Source organism: Leucoraja erinacea, chromosome 28 (assembly GCF_028641065.1).
Source record: "Leucoraja erinacea ecotype New England chromosome 28, Leri_hhj_1, whole genome shotgun sequence".
Taxonomy (NCBI): Eukaryota; Metazoa; Chordata; class Chondrichthyes; order Rajiformes; family Rajidae; genus Leucoraja; species Leucoraja erinaceus.
The window spans coordinates 4850610-4870182 of record NC_073404.1 but is presented as its reverse complement, the minus strand read 5'-3'; the positions used below and the strand labels follow the sequence as shown (position 1 = coordinate 4870182).

Here is a 19573-nt window from a genome sequence, read left to right as displayed (position 1 = left end):
ATATACAGTGTATATATATATATATATATATATATGTGTGTGTGTGTGTGTGTGTGTGTGTGTCTATAGATATATATGTGTGTGTCTGTGTGTTATGACTGAAAGATAGATCAGCCATGATTGAATAGCAAAGGAGACTTGATGGGCTAATTCTGCTAATCCAACTTATGAACGTATGTATTATATATATATATATATACACATATACTCTGCGGGTGAGCCAACATCTATGGAGAGAAGGAATTGGCGACGTTTCAGGTCGAGACTCTTCTGTCTCGATCCGAAACGTCGCCAATTCCTTCTCTCCCACAGATGCTGCCTCACCCGTTGAGTTTCTCCAGCATTTTGTGTCTACCTTCAATTTTACCGGCATCTGCAGTTCTTTCTTAAACATATATATGTATATATATATATATAAGAGTAATCACCAGGTTTCCCATCCATTGTACGTGCTACTGTCGGGACCCATCTTTGGTCTGACATCATTTAAGACTTTGAGGAGGATTCCTTGGGTTAATGTTTTGACACCTTCACACTGTTTGCCGTCAGTGTGACTTTCTGAGTTAACAGAAAGGCCGAATCCTTCTCATAATAAGCCGCTTCGTTCACAAACACCGGGTACACGGCACTGCTGCCGCTGTAAGTAATGGTCTTGCCGTCCAAGGTCAGGAACGACGGGTCGCCCGGATTCAGTTCTTTCCAGTCACTGTCCTGACAAAGAAACGAAAAGGTGTCTGTTTAATCACCGAACGTGGACACTAGTGGCAGCATCTGCACTTATTGACCACCCTAACTTGCCCCCAAACATAGAACAGTGCAGCACAGGAACAGGCCCTTCAGCCCACACTGTCTGTGCTGAATACATTAGAAGTACGGTATCTCTTTTATATATATATATATATATATACACACATATATACACATATATATATATATATACATATATATATATATACACACACGCACACACATATATATATATATATATATATATATATATATATATACATATATATATATATATATACACACACATATACATACGTGGGTGTGGGAATATATATGTGTGTGTGTGTGTGTGTGTGTGTGTGTGTGTGTGTGTGTGTGTGTGTGTGTATAGATATATGTATATATGTGTGCATCTGTGTGTTATGACTGAAAGATAGATCAGCCATGATTGAATGGCAAAGTAGACTTGATGAGCTAATTCTGGTATTACAACTTACGAATATATATATATATATAGTATATACTCAGCGGGTGAGGCAACATCTATGGAGAGAAGGAATTGGCGACGTTTTGGGACGAGACCCTTCTGTCAGGATCAACTCATATCTGCCTGTACATGATCCATATCCCTCCATTCCCTGCCTATCCAAAAGTCTCTTAAACACCACTATTGTATCTGCCCCAGCAGTGCAACCCAGGCACTCACCGACTGCTGTGTTAAAAACTTACCCCCCACATCCCCTTTAACCTTAGCCCCTCTCATTTTAAAGCTATGCCCCCTCGTATTTGATGTTTCCATCCTAGGAAAAAGGTTCTGACTGTCTACCCTATCTATTCCTCTCATCATTTTATATACTTCTATCAGGTCTCCCCACAACCTCTGGTGTTCCAGAGAAAACAATCCATGTCTGTCCAACCTCTCCCTGTGGTTAATACCCCCTAACCCAGATATCATTCCAGGTCAAAGAAGGCAGTTCAGAATCAACCACATTTATCAGTAACGAATACAAAATTCCCTCAAGAACATAAATGAACCAGGTGTGTTTATAGTTTATTTCCCCCTTGACCCCATTCTGCCGTCTTCTCCCCTTAACCCCCGATACTCGTACTAACCAAGAACCTGTCAATCTCCACATGTGAAATATCCATTGACTTGGCCTCCACAGCCTCTTGTGGCAATAAATTCCAGCATAATCAAGGACCAGTCTCACCCCGGTCATTCCCCCTTCTCCCCTCTCCCGTCAGGCAAGAGGTACAGAAGTGTGAAAACGCACACCTCCAGATTCAGGGACAGTTTCTGTAATCAGGCAAATGACCCGTCCTCTCGCCAATTAGAGAGCGATCCTGACCTACCATCGACCTCGTTGGAGTCCTTCAAACCATCTTTAATTGAACTTTACATTTAACTTCACTAAACATTATACAGGTCCGCTCCTGATTTTCCAGCAACTGGATTCCCTGAGCCCCCCCGCCTTTAATCTGGACAGAATTCCCCCCTTCCCCCAGAAGTCCGACATTCAAACGTCCAGCTCCTGTGATGGGGAGCAGGCAGGAGGAACGGGGTACTGATTGGGGATGATCAGCCATAATCACATTGAATGGCGGTGCTGGCGCGAAGGGCTGAATGGACTACTCCTGCACCTATTGTCTATTGTCTAAGTCCACCTGAAAATGTGGTGCCTAGGTCAGGTGAGGCGACCGATCTCAACCTCACCTGGACTTCCACGACCGATCGGAGGGTTGAACTTGTCCCCTGCAGCCAGGGCTTTGGAACTCCGGCCCGGCCAGAACCGGCATATACGTTCCCATAGCCGACTTCCGCAGCCAGTATCTCAGCCCATCCCCCCCAAGGCCGTGACCTCTGTTGGTTCCGGCACAACGGATAATCCAGGAAGGCTCTGGAACCAAGGGTGCCGGAAAAACGATGGTGGAGCTGTATCCTTTATCCAGTGTCTATAGGGGGGTTGCACGTAAGGTCACTGGGTCACAGGGCTTGACTCGCGGAGCCACTCAATCCATCTGGAGGACATCCGTCACTTCCGGTATATGTTATTAATGCTAGAAACGCGTACTTTCCTACCTGTTAAAAACACCAAAATGTTGAATTTTTGCGCTGTAAAAAATTGTGGGAGTCGGGGTAAGTGTGAGGGACATGTACCCAACTTTAGAATTCCAAACATGAAGCGAAAGGAAGGTATAGAGAAGCGAGAACTGAAGGGACGACAACAACAGCTAAAGTGCTTGGTAAACATTGGCCGTGCAGATATCGAAATTGACAATATTGGGAATTATCGCTTTTGCTCACTGCATTTCATCAAGTAAGGCATTATTTGTGTTTTTTCTTGATTCCTTTGGTATCTAAAAAGTCTCCGAAGTGATAAATCTGGCTGTAAATTTTTCTTCAGATGCGTTTTCATTTTGTATGTAAAAACCCACTTGAGAACCATGGGCGATTTAAAAACATTACAGCCAGATTTATCACTTCTGAAACTTTTTAGATGCCAAAGGAATAAAAAAACCCCACAAATAATGCCTTAGTTGATGAAATGCAGTGAGCAAACGGCCAATGTTCGCCAAGCACTCTGGCTGTTGTTGTCCCTTCAGCTCTCGTTTTTATCTACCGTCATTTCTCCTCACTTTTGGAATTCTGAAGTCGGCTAAATGTCTCTCACGCTTATCCCGATTTCCATAATTATTTACAGCGCAAAAATGGACAATTTCAGCGGGTTTTAACGGGCCCGCTACGCTGGAAACAATGGTAAGTGCCTACCTGCAGTTCATCGCGTGTACTCCACTTGGAGTAGCGTAGCAACAGTACGGGTCATGGGTCGTGACCCGACTGCCGTGAAACCTCCCTATACTGTGGGCGGCATGATTGCTGCCATGTACAGTCGTTCAGCTGACTGGTTAGCGCGCAGCAAAAAGCTTTTCACCGTACCTCGGTACACGTGACAATCATAAACTAAACTAAACTAAATTGGTAACTTATGTTGGGTTAAAATCAATGAATCTTGCAACCTATGGTGCACTCACACGTACAACTTAGACTGTGGTTGTGCAATTTACACATCAGTTGGTCCAATGTAACAATTAAGTAACTAATCTGACTCGGAAAACACACAACACCTGACCAAGGAATTAAGTAATAGGTAGCCCCACGACTCAAAAGATTTGGTCTTCTGACCTTATGGAACAAGGTCATTCACAAAGCCGTGCTGTTATGCTAACCGGGGCGAGGACTTGTACGTTTATCAAACCCGACATTCAAACATCATGTTCCTCTGTTGACGAGGTTAAAGCCATGGACATTGTCCATATGGACTTCAGCAAGGCATGTGTTACACGGTTCCGCATGGTAGGCTGCTCTGGAAGGTTAGATCACATGGGATCCAGGAAGAACTAGCTGACTGAATAGAAAATAGGCTTCATGGAAGAAAGCAAAGGGTAATGGTGGAAGATAGACACCAAGTGCTGGAGTAACTCAGTGGGCCAGGCAGCATCGCTGGAGAATGCTCCCGGGAATGAGTGGGTAAACATATGATGAGCATTTGACAGCACTGGGGCCTGTACTCATTGGAGTTTAGAAGGACGAGGGGGAACCTCATTGAAACATACCAAATAGTGAAAGGCCTGGATGGAGTGAATGTGGAGAGGATGTTTCCACTTATGGGAGAATCTAGGACCAGAGGTCACAGCCTCAGAATTAAAGGTCGTTCCTTTAGGAAGGAGATGAGGAGGAATTTCTTTAGTCAGTGGGTGGTGAATCTGTGCAATTCATTGCCACAGAAGGCTATCTTATCTTTCTATCTTATAGAAACTTACAAAATTCTTAAGGGGTTGGACAGGCTAGATGCAAGATGATTGTTCCCGATGTTGGGGAAGTCCAGAACAAGGGGTCACAGTTTAAGGATAAGGGGGAAGTCTTTTAGGACCGAGATGATAATTTTTTTTTTCACACAGAGAGTGGTGAATCTGTGGAATTCTCTGCCTCAGAAAGTAGTTGAGGCCAGTTAATTGGCTATATTTAAGAGGGAGTTAGATGTGGCCCTTGTGGCTAAAGGGATCAGGAGGTATGGAGAGAGGGAAGGTACGGGATACTGAGTTGGATGATCAGCCATGATCATATTGAATGGCGGTGCAGGCTCGAAGGGCCTAATTCTGCACCTATCACTTATGAACTGATGAAAAAGAATAGGTGACGTTTCCCTCGGATTAGATCCTCATTAGATCCACTCCCCTGACCCAAGGACAATAGCAGCAACTTCCCCGCATCATCCACGCAACAGATGACCCTCATCTATGGCATCGCTCAGATAAAGAGTAAGTACAAGGAACCGCAGATGCTGCAATCCTGAACAAAAACACAAAGTGCTGGAGTAACTCATTAAATACTAGAGGGCATCGCTTTAAGGTGAGAGGGGCAAAGTTGAAAGGAAATATGCAGGGCAATCTCTATTCACACAGAGGGCGGTGAGTGCCTGGAACACACTGCTGGGGGCAGTGGTTGAGACAGATACACCAGTAGTGTTTAAGAGACTGTTGGATCGGCACATGGATATGTAGGTAATAGAGGGATCTGTCCTTCCTCATCCCTGGGGTAGTTGACCTTCTCAAATGCCTTGTAAACGTCAAGTGTACATGGTGGGAATTCCTTGCCTACAGGATATAAATATGGTTCCATGGTTGATTTTGGATTATTATCTATGGAGGTCTTTCTGCAGTTGTACATGGCCCTAGTGAGACCACACCTGGAGTATTGTGTGCAGTTTTGGTCCCCTAATTTGAGAAAGGACATTCTTGCTATTGAGGGAGTGCAGCGTTGGTTTAAAAGGTTAATTCCCGGGATGGCGGGACTGTCATATGCTGAGAGAATGGAGCGGCTGGGCTTATACACTCTGGAGTTCAGAAGGATTAGAGGGTATCTCATTGAACATATAAGATTGTTAAGGGTTTGGACACGCTAGAGGTAGGAAGCATGTTCCCAATGTTGGGGAGACCAGACCAGGGGCCACAGTTTAAGAATAAGAAGTAAGCCATTTAGAACGGAGACGAGGAAACACTTTTTCTCAGAGAATGGTGACTCTGCCTCAGAGGGCGGTGGAGGCAGGTTCTCTGGATGCTTTCAAGAGAGAGCTTGATAGGCCTCTTAAAAATAGCAGAATAGGGGATATGGGGAGAAGGCAGGAACGGGGTACTGATTGCGGATGATCAGCCATGATCATATTGAATGGCGGTGCTGGCTTGAAGGGCCGAAAGGCCTACTCCTGCACTATTGTCTATTGTCTATTGATTATGCGCGGGCAGATAAGAGTTGGTCTTGGCATCATGTTCAACGCAGACATTGCGGGCCGAAGGGCCTGTTCTTGTGCTGTACTGCTCTATGTTCTACCTCAGCGGGTCAGGCAGCATCTCTGGAGAAGGTAGATAGGTTGAGGAGATGCCGCAGTGGAGGAGTATGAAGTAGCCTATCCACGTTCTCCAGAGATGCTGCCTGCCTGACCCACTGAGTTACTCCAGCAATCTGTGTCTTTTGATCATTTGGATAAATCTCTTCAGCATTCTCTACATGCGTTCTGGGCGATTGGAGCCCTCACAACGAAGGCCAGATTTCTTGGAAGGAAGGCGAGAGAGAGGGAGACAGTGATGAGGAATATACATTTCACACATACCTGCAGCTGAGGGTGAATGATGCCAATAATCTGTCCTTCCTCATCCCTGGGGTAGTTGACCTTCTCAAATGCCTTGTAAACGTCAAGCTTACATGGTGGGAATTCCTTGCCTACATGGATATAAATATTGGTTCCATGAGTTGAATTTAGTTTAGTTTAGTTTAGAGATACAGCGCAGAAACAGGCCCTTCGGCCCTCCGAGTCCACATCGAGACCAGCGATCCCCGCACATTAACGCTATCTACACACACTAAGGACAATTTACATTTACCAAGCCAATTAACCTAATTAACCTGTACCTCGTTGGAGTGCGGGGGCAAATCGAAGATCTCGGTGAAAACCCACGCAGGTCACGGGGAGAACGTACAAACTCCGTACAGACGGCACCCGGAGTCAGGATCGAACCGGGGACCCGGGACCCTGGCGCTGTGAGGCAGCAACTCTACCATTGCGCCACCATGCCGGTCCATCACAGAAGGATTCAGACCAGCGGTTTAGACCAGCGGGCCGCACAGCTGAACTCCATTAGACTGCGGCCTACTGAGGGAAGAAGCTGCCGCTGAACCCGAACTCTGTAGCTTCCTTGGGTCATCTCCATGACTTACTCTCCTGTGTCTCTCTGGATCACTGGCACATCCGGAACTTCATTGGTGCACCACTCCAAATAAAAGAGAGGTACATGGATAGGAAAGATTTAGAGGGATGTGGGCCAAATGCTGGCAGGTGGGACTAGTGTCATCTCGGTCAGCATGGGAAGGTTGGGCCGAATGGCCTGTTTTTAAGCTGTATGACTCGATGACACTCAAAACATCCTGCCAGCGTTAAATACTCATCTAAGTCCACTCTCCATTTCCCAATAGTCATCCCATCTTCTATCCATGCCAATAGGATCTTATAGAAACATATACAATTAGAAACATAGAAACATTGAAAATAGGTGCAGGAGGAGGCCATTCGGCCCTTCGAGCCAGCACCGCCATTCATTGTGATCATGGCTGATCGTCCCCGATCAATAACCCGTGCCTGCCTTCTCCCCACATCCCTTGATTCCACCAGCCCCCAGAACACTATCTAACTCTCTCTTAAATCCATCCAGTGAATTGGCCTCCACTGCCCTCTGTGGCAGGGAATTCCACAAATTCACAACTCTAGGGGTGGAAAACTTTTTTCTCATATCTTTCATTAATTTGCTCGATATCTCTCTATATGACCATCCATATCTCTCGTTTCCCTCTCCCCTGACTCTCAGTCTGAAGAAGGGTGTCGACCCTAAACGTCACCCATTCCTTTTCTCCAGAGATGCTGCCTGACCCGCTGAGTTACTCCAACTTTTTGTGTCTTTTCCTTGTTAACAGAATGGCATCTGGATGGCAAGAGTTAAATAGACAATAGACAATAGACAATAGGTGTAGGAGTAGGCCATTCGGCCCTTCGATGTGATCATGGCTGATCATCCCCAATCAGTGCCCCGTTCCTGCCTTCTCCCCATATCCCCTGACTCCGCTATTTTTAAGACCCTATCTAGCTCTCTCTTGAAAGCATCCAGAGAAGCATAAAGAGGAGAGATGACTGAAACTGGAATTGTACTGGCTGTGTATCTGGAAGGGTAAAGGTTGATTGGATTGAGGTTATCAATATATGGAAGAAACAAGATGAACTAGATAGGGCCGGTTGGGGAATTCAGGATGAGGGGCCAGAGTCTAAAAATTCACCAAGCAGAGAGTGGTAGGAAATGCTACTCTCGACTGCAAATTGTAATAGATACTAGGTTAATGAGTAACTGAAAATCTGATGTTGCTATCTTATTGCTAACCCAAAACTATTCAAAGCTACAGGAGAAAGGAGAGTTTTGGAGTGTGGTCACACATTACCAACAGTATTGACAGGCTCAAGGACTTAAAGGGAAAGCTCCCATTTAGTTTTAGTTTTGCTTTTAAGACTTTGGACCCAAGAAATACAGCACAGAAACACCGCGTCCTCGTCGACCAGCGATCACCCCGTACACTCGCACTATCCCACTCACTACGGCCACTTTACGATTTTACCAAAGCCAATTGATCTGCAGACCTGCACGTCTTTGGAGTGCGGGATGAAACTGGAGCACCCGGAGAAAACCCATGCGGTCGCAGGGAGAACGTGCAAACTCCACACAGACAGCAGATGACGTCAGGATTGAACCCAGGTCCAGCGCTATAAGGCAGCAACTCTACCGCTGCGCCACTCTACCACCCTCATTACGCCATTGTGCCACTCTTTAGACATACAGTGATGAAACAGGCCCTTCAGCCCACCATGTCCGTGCCGACCACCGATCACCCGTACACTAGTGACAATTTACAGAGGCCGATTAACCTAAAAACCTTTGGAATGTGAGAGGAAACAGGAGAAAACACACGTGGTCACAGGGAGAGTGTGCAAACTCCACACGGACAGCAGATGAGGTCAGGATTGAACCCGGGTCTCTGGCGCTGTGAGGCAGCAGCTCTACCGCTACACCACTGTGCCACCGTTTATACACTGCCGTTGTATGGCAGCCCAGTAGCTCCATGTCATCCCATTTTTTCATCCACTCCCGACACAAGAGGGGCAATTTTACAGAGGGCCCATTAACCTACAAACCCGCACGTCTTTGGAAAGAGGAGGTGACCAAGGTGATCAATGATAGAACATGCAAACTCCACACAGATAGCATCCGTGGTCAGGATTAAACCCGGGTCTCCGGTACTGCGAGGCAGCGGCTCTACCAGCTGTGCCACCATGCCGCTGTGAACAAACAATGGCAAGGCTCAGTCTCACCTTCATTGTAGAATTGTGTGAAGTCCAACGCACTATTGACCAGCTTCCTCATGTTCTCCAAAATGTTTGCCCTCACCACGCCTTGCGGCTGGGGTCCCACTTCCAGACCTGTGGAAGGCAGAGAGAAAATAAATTTCACAAGGTGGCACAGCGATAGAGTTGCTGCCTTGCAGCTCCAGAGACCCGGGTTCGATCCTGACCTCGGGTGCTGTCTGTACGGAGTTTGTACGTTTGTAAGGATGCAGTACAGCGCTCCGCGCTCGGCAGGCCGGATGATTACGGGAAAAAAACTACGCCTGCGGGCCGGATGATTTTGAGTTATGACCCCTGCGTTGCCGACCCCTGCGTTAGACTTGCAAGCCCCTCTTCACTACATCAGAAAGCAGAGCATTAGGTGGATTTGGGGTTTGCCTCACTTGGCTGATGCATTCTAGCTGCTTGCATCTCATGACTTCCATGCTCCAGGTACCCTGCCCAATCAAAGAGCCCTCTCCTCCAGTTATCTCCCATCTACTTTCAGTCTGAAGAAGGGTCCCGACCCGAAACATCACCCATCCTTTTTCCCAGTGTTAGCTGTGAGGAGGATGCTAGGAGGCTGCAAGGTGACTTGGATAGGTTGGGTCAGTGGGCAAATGCATGGCAGATGCAGCTATTTACAATATATATTAATGATTTGGACGAGGGAATTGAATGCAACATCTCATAAGGTTGGGTGAGTGGGCAAATCCATGGCAGATGCAGTATAATGTGGATAAATGTGAGGTTATCCACTTTGGTGGCAAAAACCAGAAAGTAGACTATTATCTGAATGGTGGCCGATTATGAAAAGGGGAGATGCAACGAGACCTGGGTGTCATGGTACACCAGTCATTGAAAGTAGGAATGCAGGTGCAGCAGGCAGTGAAGAAAGCAAATGGTATGTTAGCATTCATAGCAAAAGGATTTGAGTATAAGAGCAGGGAGGTTCTCCTGCAGTTGTACAGGGTCTTGGTGAGACCACACCTGGAGTATTGCGTACAGTTTTGGTCTCCTAATTTGAGGAAAGACATTCTTGCCATAGAGGGAGTACAGAGAAGGTTCACCAGACTGATTCCTGGGATGGCAGGACTTTCATATGAAGAAAGACTGGATAGACTCGGCTTGTACACGCTAGAATTTAGAAGATTGAGGGGGGATCTTATAGAAACGTACAAAATTCTTAAGGGGTTGGACAGGCTAGATGCAGGAAGATTATTCCCGATGTTGGGGAAGTCTGGAACAAAGGGTCACAGTTTAAGGATAAGAGGGAAGTCTTTTAGGACCGAGATGAGAAAAATCATTTTTTACACAGAATGGTGAATCTGTGGACTTCTCTGCCACAGAAGGTAGTTGAGGCCAGTTCATTGGCTATATTTAAGAGGGAGTTAGATGTGGCCCTTGTGGCTAAAGGGATCAGGGGGAATGGAGAGAAGGCAGGGATGGGATACTGAGTTGGATGATCAGCCATAATCATATCGAATGACGGTGCAGACTCGAAGGGCCAAATGGCCTATTCCTGCACCTATTTTCAATGTTTCTATGTTTCTATGTTTGCGTCTATCTTCAGTATGTACCAGCATCTGCAGGCCCTTTCTACACAAAGAGCCCTCTCATCCACTTATAATACTTTGGTACTTTGAATCGGCTGGTCTACGAGGGTAATGAAAAATAATGGATTAGGGGCAGCACAGTGGCGCAGCGGTAGAGTTGCTGCCTTACAGCACCAGATATCCGGGTTCCATCCTGACTATGGGTGCTGTCTGTATGGAGTTTGTACGTTCTCTCTGTAACCATGTGGGTTTTCTCCAGGTGCAGCGGTTTCCTCCCACACTCCAAAGAGGGAGCGGATAAAACCTAATCCTGCTCCAGGAAGGGAAGGAGATTTGGAGACAGCACATGGAAACCACCGAGTCCACGCTGACCATCGATCACCAGTAACGTAATTCTAATTAATCCCAGTCTGGCATGCTACACCTTTGTGGCAATTTACAGAAGCCAATTCGCCTACAAACCCGCATGTCTTTGGAACGTGGGAGGAAACTGAAGCACCCGGAGAAAGCCCACGTGCAGACAGTACCCGTAGTCAGGATCAAACCCGGGTCTCTGACGCTGTGAGGCGGCAGCTCTTCCAACTGCGCCACTGCGTTGGAAATTTTCAGAGTTCAGCCATCTAATTCACCGCAAAGTCTACACCAAAGGTCAGAGCCAAGTCACAGAGCGAGCTTTGTGAAGTGTGTACTTTTGCACAAGATAAATTTGCACTGAAATCAATGCAGGGAAGCATCAAGTTCCAAGTCTATTCGCCAGTGCGTTCGGAATGAACTTTGCTCTGGTGTCAGCCACAAACATTACTCCGTGCCGGCTGTAAATCCGTTCTCGCTGCACCCACTCCCCAGTGCTCCCGCTTGGTTTATAAGCAGCACAGGCAACACTTTTCGGTTTTTTTAAGTTTAGTTTAGAGATACAGGGTGGAAACAGGCCCTTCGGCCCATCGAGTCCGCGCCGACCAGCGATCCCCGCACATTAACACCACCCTACACACACCAGGGACAATTTACAATTTACACCATGGCCAATTAACCTGTAAACCTGGACGTCTTTGTAGTGTGGGAGGAAACCGAAGATCTCGGAGAAAACCCACGCGGTCACGGGGAGAACGTACAGGACACCACCTTTTTCCCTGCGGCTATCAAACTGTACAACTCTTCCCCCTTCTGTCGTGGGGTAGACTGACTCCCCATCCCCACCCCCACATCCCCACTCGGCACTTCATGCCCCATGTTGCGTTTTGTGGCAGACTGTTGGCAGACCAATCTCCCTCCTGGGATAAATACATTTCTATCGTAGCTAATCGAACTGTGACGTACAAACTCCGTACAGACGGCACCCATAGTCGGGATCGAACCCAGGTCTCTGGCATTGTATGCGCTGTAAGGTACTATTGGAGAAAGGGGAAAATAAATCTGTTGTCGAAAAGGGATCTCTCTCCTGGATTATCTCCTGGGCTGTCTCCAGAAATACTTCATGACTTGTAAAGCACTTTAAGTGTTTAATTGTCATATGTACCATAAATGGAACAATAATACTCTTACTTTCAACAGCCCGTAAACACAATACACATAGATAACATAAATAACTTAAAAAACAATAAATTTAAAACGCCACTATTAGCTCAAACAGAGTGATATCTTTAGTGCAAGCAAGATGGTTCATGGTTCACAGTTCAATTAGTGTTTTGTCGTGTTCAAGAGCTTGATGGCTGTTGGGAAGAAGCTGTTCTTGAACCTGCTGGTCACAGTTTTTCAGACTCCTGCACCTTCTTCCCGATGGTAGGAATGAAATGTGAGCGTGGAGAGGGGGGGTGATACGTTCCAAAATGTGGATGTGGAAGATACTGAGTCAAAACAGCCCTTGTTTTCATTCAAATCTGTTGTGCAGTTTCCCTGGTCAGGACTGTAGGCGGACGTCACAGTGCCCATGTACTAAACGTTCTACATTGTTAATCTGTGCATTAAATGCTGGGTCCCAAATCCACTCCATTGACGTGCCAGTGAAATTTAGCAGGCCAGGGTGAAATGTGTGTCTGCTATTGTGCAGTGCTCCTGACTAGGCAAGAAAAATATAGGCAGCATAGTGCGCAGCGGAAGAGTTACTGACTTACAGCGCCAGAAACCCGGGTTTGATCCTGACCGCGGGTGCTGTCTGCACGGAGTTTGCACGTTCTCCCTGTGACCGCGTGGAGTTTTCTCCGGGAGCGCCGGATTCCTCCCACACGCCAAAAATGTTTGTAGGCAGGCCAGTGGAGGTGAATCGTTGTCGCCGTGCCTCCGCTCGGTCCGCAGTACTCCTGACTAGGCAAGAAAATTATAGGCAGCATAGTGCAGCGCGGAAATTGGAGGAAAGCACCTCATATTCCGTTTGGGGAGTCTGCATCCTGGGAGCCTGAACATCGAATTCGCCCACTTTTGTTAGTCCTTGCTGTCTCCTGCCCCTTCCTCAGTCCCACTGCTGTCTCCTCCCATCCCCCAGCCTTCGGGCTCCTCCTCCTTTTTCCTTTCTTGTCCCCGCCCCCGATCAGTCTGAAGAAGGGTTTCGGCCCGAAACGTTGCCTATTTCCTTCGCTCCATAGATGCTGCTGCACCCGCTGAGTTTCTCCAGCTTTTTTGTGTACCTTCGATTCTCCAGCATCTGCAGTTCCTTCTTTAACACAAGGTTTGTAGGCTAATTGGCTTTGATAAAATTGTAAATTGTCCCTAGTGTGTAGGACAGAGCTAGTGTACGGGGTGATCGCTGGTGGGTGTGGGCTCGGTGGGCCGAAGGGTCTAATTCCGCACGGTATCTCTAAAGTGTAAAGGATTCCTGTTCTTAGGCAGAGGGCAGTTTTCCCAAACAGTAAATCATGATCTTTCTTGCGGAAATGTCCGCGTACACCTCACGTCATTGCTTACCCACAGAATGCTTGGCAACCATTCTTATCGCACCGTATTGAACCGCTGCGTTTTCAAGCAGTAGCACGTTACAATTACTAAACGCCAACGTATTCTAGAGAGGAAAGAGCACATTCATTAGATATGAGATTCATTCCAATTGCCCCAGGGAAACCATTGTCTTCACTCCTTATTTCATATCATTTTAATCTCTGGCCTTTAGCCACCCATCAACTAATCACCTGTATCCACCTATCACTTAAAAAAGGCACAATGTGCTGCAGTAACTCATTGGGTCAGTTTGTATCTCTCTGGAGAACATGGATAGGTGATGTATTAAAAAGGAACTGAGGTTATAAAACAGACTATCTTTAATCGGACTTCACTGGACATTGTCTTGCACTAGACGATGTTCCCGTTATCATGTATCTACACACTGTGTGAAAAAGTTCTCTTAGAAACAGACAAAGACAGATATTTAAGACCTACGGCAGCTGAGGAAGCACAATCTGCCACAGGTAATGATGGTCCAATTCTACACGGCCATCGTAGAGTCTGTCCTCACCTTCTCCATCATGGTCTGGTTTGGCTCAGTCACCAAGCACGACACCTGGAGGATGCAGTGAATCATCCGATCAGCTGAGAAGGTTATTGCCTTCCCTCCATTGATGAACTATACACTGCAAGGGCCAGGAAGTGAGCGGGTAAGATCATCTCTGACCCCTCTCACCCTGGCCACAAAATCTTTGAATCACTTCCCTCTGGAAGGCAACTCCGGACTGTCAAAGCTGCCACAGCCAGACTTAAAAACAGCTTTTATCCACGAGTAGTTGCTCTACTCAACAGCCAAAATCTGTAGCCTCCCTTTGATCTGGTATTTTGTTGGTTCACATGCTTGATCAATGGAGTTTTATCATTAACGTTTTATTATTATTAATGTTTAGTGTTTTCTGAGTCATTCGTAACTGTCACTGTATGTTATGTTGTTACTTGTGGGCGGAGCACCAAGGCAAATTCCTTGTATGTGAATACTTGGCCAATAAACTTACTTACTTACTTCAAAGCTGTAATTTTAACGTCCGACGGGTGTGGTTCTAGGGACCCAGAGGCACCAGTCTACGTCTGAGTTCTCACAACACACAATTAACAGTTTCACACAAACATCCATCACAGTGAATCTCCAAACACCTCCTCACTGTGATGGAAGGCAAAAGTCTTATCTCTTCCCTGTTCTTCTCCTGCGGTCCGGCAGTCAAACTGCAAGAGTTTGGGGGCCGAGCCATACACAGCTTTTTCACTAAGAAGCAACTGCAGATGCTGGAAAATCGAAGGTAGACAAAAGTGCGGGAGAAACTCAGCGGGTGCAGCAGCATCTATGGAGCGAAGGATTTCCTTCGCTCCATAGATGCTGCTGCACTCGCTGAGTTTCTCCAGTACTTTTGTCCACAGCTTTTTTCTTTGGTCGTTGTCTAGGAGAATTAAAATGTTCATTCTTTATTTTATATTGACTCTTAGACAGAGGAGAGAGGCAAACAAGTAGATTGTTTTGCTTATCGATGTTTTAAGTCAGTTTTGTGTTCAGATGAGCATCCAACGGTAATTTCCATCGCCCGTGGTGGGGGGGTGGGTTAACATCGATCACATCGACGCAGCGGTTTGACTGCCTAACCGCGGAGAAGAACAGACTGTTGCCCAAAGATCCTATAGCGAGCAAGATAGATCACTCGACAAAAAAGACGTAGTACGGTCATGGGCAGATTCATGGGTAATTTTCGGCCCCATTTCCGTAACCGGCTTCCGTCTCCGCACCAAAGGTCCCGTAGATAAACTAGCGAAGATACTAGTGCGGAGACGGAAGCCGGTTACGGAAACATCCTCGTAAAAAGTTATTCGGGAAAAATCTTCTCCTCGTTTTCAGAATTGTAATTTATTAACACAAACTGTTCCCCTGCAATGATGATTACACTGCGAGTCGGGTCAGGTCCGGTTACCGAAATGGATGGAAAAAAGGCCCACGTTCCGTTCCGTTGCGTACTACACGTCAGCCCATTGCATTTAGAAGGCGTGGTCTATCTTGCTGCGCTATAGGATCTTTGCTGCTGCCTCTGAGTCCCTAGAACCACACCCGTCGGACGTTAAAATTAAAGCTATGAATGGTCTTAAGTATTTGTCTTTGTCTGTTTCTAAGTGAACTTTTTCATGTGGACGGCATGATTGTGACCATATATCGTTTTTCCGCTGACTGGTCAGCAGGCAGCGTGTGACAATAAACTAAACAAGAAAATAAAGTAGAAAAGTGTCACTTCTTCCATTTCATGACACAGTGCTCATGACTGCACTGCAATCCCGTTTTCTCTCTTGGTTTTTGAGTTTAGTTTATTGTCACGTGTACCGAGGTACAGTGAAAAGCTTTTGATACATGCTAACCAGTCAATACAATAGACAATACATGATTACAATTGAGCCGTCCACAATGTATAGATACATGATAATGGAAATAACATGAATAACGTTTAGTGCAAGATAAAGCCAGTAAAGTCATACGTGATAGGAGCAGAATTGGGCCATTTGGCCCATCAAGTCTACTGTGCCATTTAATCATGGCTGATCGATCTCTCCTAACCTTATTCTCCAACCCTTCTCTCCATACACCCGTATCAAAGATAGTCCGAAGGTCTGCAAAGAGGTGGATAGTAGCGCAGGACTGCTCTCTGGTTGTGGTGGGATGGTTCAGTTGCCTCATAACAGCTGGGAAGAAACTGTCCCCGAATCTGGAGAAACACTTCTTGCTTTCTCACCACCAAAGTATATCGCAGCTGTCGAATCATCCTGGAGATGACAATGGTTAAATTATTTTCTCCCCGGAAGCTCGACAATCTATTCTCTCTTAAAGGCTCATCAACCATTTGCGGCACGGTGGCGCAGCGGTAGAGTTGCTGCCTTACAGCGCTTGCAGCGCCAGAGACCCGGGTTCGATCCTGACTGCGGGCGTTGTCTGTACGGAGTTTGTACGTTCTCCCCGTGAGTTTTGGTTATTGAGTAGAGCAACTACTCGTGGAAAAAAGCTGCGTGGGTTTTCTCCAAGATCTCCGGTTTCCTCCCACACTCCAAAGACGTGCAGGTTTGTAGGTAGACTGGCTTGGTAAATGTTAATAAAAATCCCTAGTGTGTGTGGGGTAGTGTTAATGTGTGAGGATTGCTGGTGGGCGCGGACCTGGTGGGCCACAGGGCCTGTTTCTGCGCTGTATCTCTAAACTTGACGTAGCTAAAGCTAAAACCCACCGTGAGCCTTTCACCATGTACCTACACTTGCGACGATGTCTAGCGGCCAATTAACTTACAAGCACTCGTTCTAAATGAAGGACAAGGGCCTGTCTCACTTACGGGATTTTTTCGGCGACTGCCGGCACCCGTCATAATCGCAGCGGGTCGCCGAAAATTTTCAACATGTTAAAAATCCAGCGGCGACCAGAAAAAGGTACGACTCTTTGGGCGACTACCCACCGCCATACAGGCGTCACCCCGCGACACGGGGTCATTGAGGGCACCCACCTTGATATAATGAATCAGCTGGATGGTGAAATCATCGTTGGATGTCTTCAGGATCAGGCAGTTGCCCATGTTGGACGTGGTGTTGTGAAGATCGAGGGCAAGGTCGTAGGCAGAGTCGCTGCCTTTTGGCCCGAACATCTGGTTGATCTGCTGTGCGATCCTCACCTCGTGAAGCATGGAGTCACATTGCGGCAAGCTGCAGTGTACAAAGATTTCTCACTTGTAAGAATGTTTTTTGTTAAACCTGTAACAAGCACGTTCAGATAGCTGGGTCGCACTCGACAAATGACCAGTTCATTTGATCAGTCTGCAGAAAGGTCCCGACCCAAAATGTCACCTACCCATGCTCTCCAGGGATTCTGCCTTGCATCTCGTCCTCCTCCCTTGCCCCTCCCCCCCCCCCCCCCCCCCCCCTACATTCCTTCCACCGGCCACGCAGTTTGCAACTCTTCAATCCTTTTGTCTCACACCTGCACGGTGGCGTAGCAGTGGAATAACGGCGCCAGAGACCCGGGTTCGATCCTGACTACGGAGACTTGTCTGTAAGGAGTTTGTACCTTCTCCCTGTGACCTGTGCCGGGTTTGAATGAATAAGTGAATGAATGAATGTATAAGTTTATTGGCCAAGTATTCACATACAAGGAATTTGCCTTGGTGCTCCGCCCGCAAGTGACAACATGACATACAGTGACAGTTAGGAATGACACATAAAATATTAATAATAAAACATTGTTGATTAAACATGTGAATTAAATAAAATACCAGAGCAAAAGTAGGCTACAGATTTTTGGCTGTTGAGTAGAGCAACTACTCGTGGAAAAAAAACTGTTTTTATGTCTGGCTGTGGCAGCTTTGACAGTCCGGAGTTGCCTTCCAGAGGGAAGTGATTCAAAGAGTTTGTGGCCAGGGTGAGAGGGGTCAGAGATGACCTTGCCCGCTCACTTCCTGGCCCTTGCAGTGTACAGTTCATCAATGGTAGGGAAGCCAATAACCTTCTCAGCTGATCGGATGATTCGCTGCAGCCTCCAGGTGTCGTGCTTGGTGGCTGAGCCAAACCAGGCCATGATGGAGAAGGTGAGGACAGACTCTACGATGGCCGTGTAGTATTGGATCATCATTGCCTGTGGCAGATTGTGCTTCCTCAGCTGCCGTAGGAAGTACATCCTCTGTTGTGCCTTTTTGACTGTGGAGTCGATGGTAGCCCCCCCCACTTAAGGTCCTTGGAGATGATGGTTCCCAGGAACTTAAAAGACTCCACAGATGTGACTGTGGTGTTGATGGTGAGTGGGGTGAGGGGAGGAGGAGCTTTACTAAAGTCTCCAATCAATTCCACTGTCTTAAGAGCATTGAGCTCTAGGTTGTTGCGATGGCACCAGGACACCAGCTGTGTCACTTCCTGTCTATAGGCAGATTCCTCCCCATCCTGGATCAGTCCAATCAGGGTTGTGTCATCCACAAACTCGAGAAGCTGAGAGAGGAGTCAGTGGAGGTGCAGTCATTGATGTAGGGAGAGTAGAGGGGAGAGTACGCAGCCCTGCGGTGCTCCTATGCTGGGGGTCTGCGGGTCCGAGATGTGCTTTCCCAGCCTCACATGGTGTTTCCTGTCTGTCAGAAAGCTGGTGATCCACCGACAGAGGGGTTCAGGCACAGTCAACTTGGAAAGTTTGGAGTTGAGTAGCTCTGGCACAATGGTGTTGAATGCAGAGCAAAAATCAACAAACAAAATCCTCGCATAGGTTCCCTGGCGGTCTAGGTGCTTGAGGATGAAGTGTAGGCCCAGGTTGACTGCGTCATCCACAGATTTATTGGCCCGATATGCAAACTGCAGAGGGTCCAGCAGGGGGATTGTGATATTTTTCAGCTTGGCCAGCACAAGCACAAGGGTCTTCATGACTACAGAGGTCAGTGCGAGGTCCTTTCTGGGATCTCCAGTTTCCTTCCACACTCCAAAGATGTACATGTTTGTTGGTTAACTGCCTTGGTATAACTGTAAAGGGCCTGTCCCACTTTCACAACCTAATTCACACTTTTTTACTCGACCTACTTGATGCCACGAGTACCCACGAGTACCTACGACTAGCATCACGCTAAGACCTACCTACGACCACCTACGACCTTGTGATGACCTAGGCTACGAGTATGAGTCAAGGGCAAACTCGGAAAGGTCGTGAAAGTGGAACAGGCCCTTTAGTTGTCCGAGTGCGTGTAGGATAGTATTAGTGTGCGGGGATCGCTGGTCAGCATGGACCCGATGGGCTGAAGGGCCTTTTCCTAGCTGAATCTCTATACTAACCAACCTAAACCCTCTGTTTTAACATATCTGGCCTTTGTACAACCATCTATCTCTCAACAACCCACCACCCCCTCGAAGTGTTCACCTAT

At 47.0% G+C, this 19573-nt stretch overlaps 1 protein-coding gene across 1 annotated transcript in view; it reads right to left on the bottom strand.

Moving 5' to 3' along the window:
• Positions 1 to 291: 291 nt before the first annotated feature.
• The window catches only part of aspa (aspartoacylase), a 29516-nt gene continuing 10234 nt past the window's right edge, over positions 292 to 19573 (bottom strand). Inside the window, exons 2-6 of the mRNA XM_055657563.1 lie at positions 17192 to 17387; positions 13661 to 13754; positions 9195 to 9302; positions 6399 to 6508; positions 292 to 711 (exon numbers count right to left, since the gene is read on the bottom strand). Coding sequence (XP_055513538.1) covers positions 514 to 711; positions 6399 to 6508; positions 9195 to 9302; positions 13661 to 13754; positions 17192 to 17387 — 706 coding nt within the window. The 3' untranslated portion in view covers positions 292 to 513. The remainder of the gene's footprint in view (positions 712 to 6398; positions 6509 to 9194; positions 9303 to 13660; positions 13755 to 17191; positions 17388 to 19573) is intronic.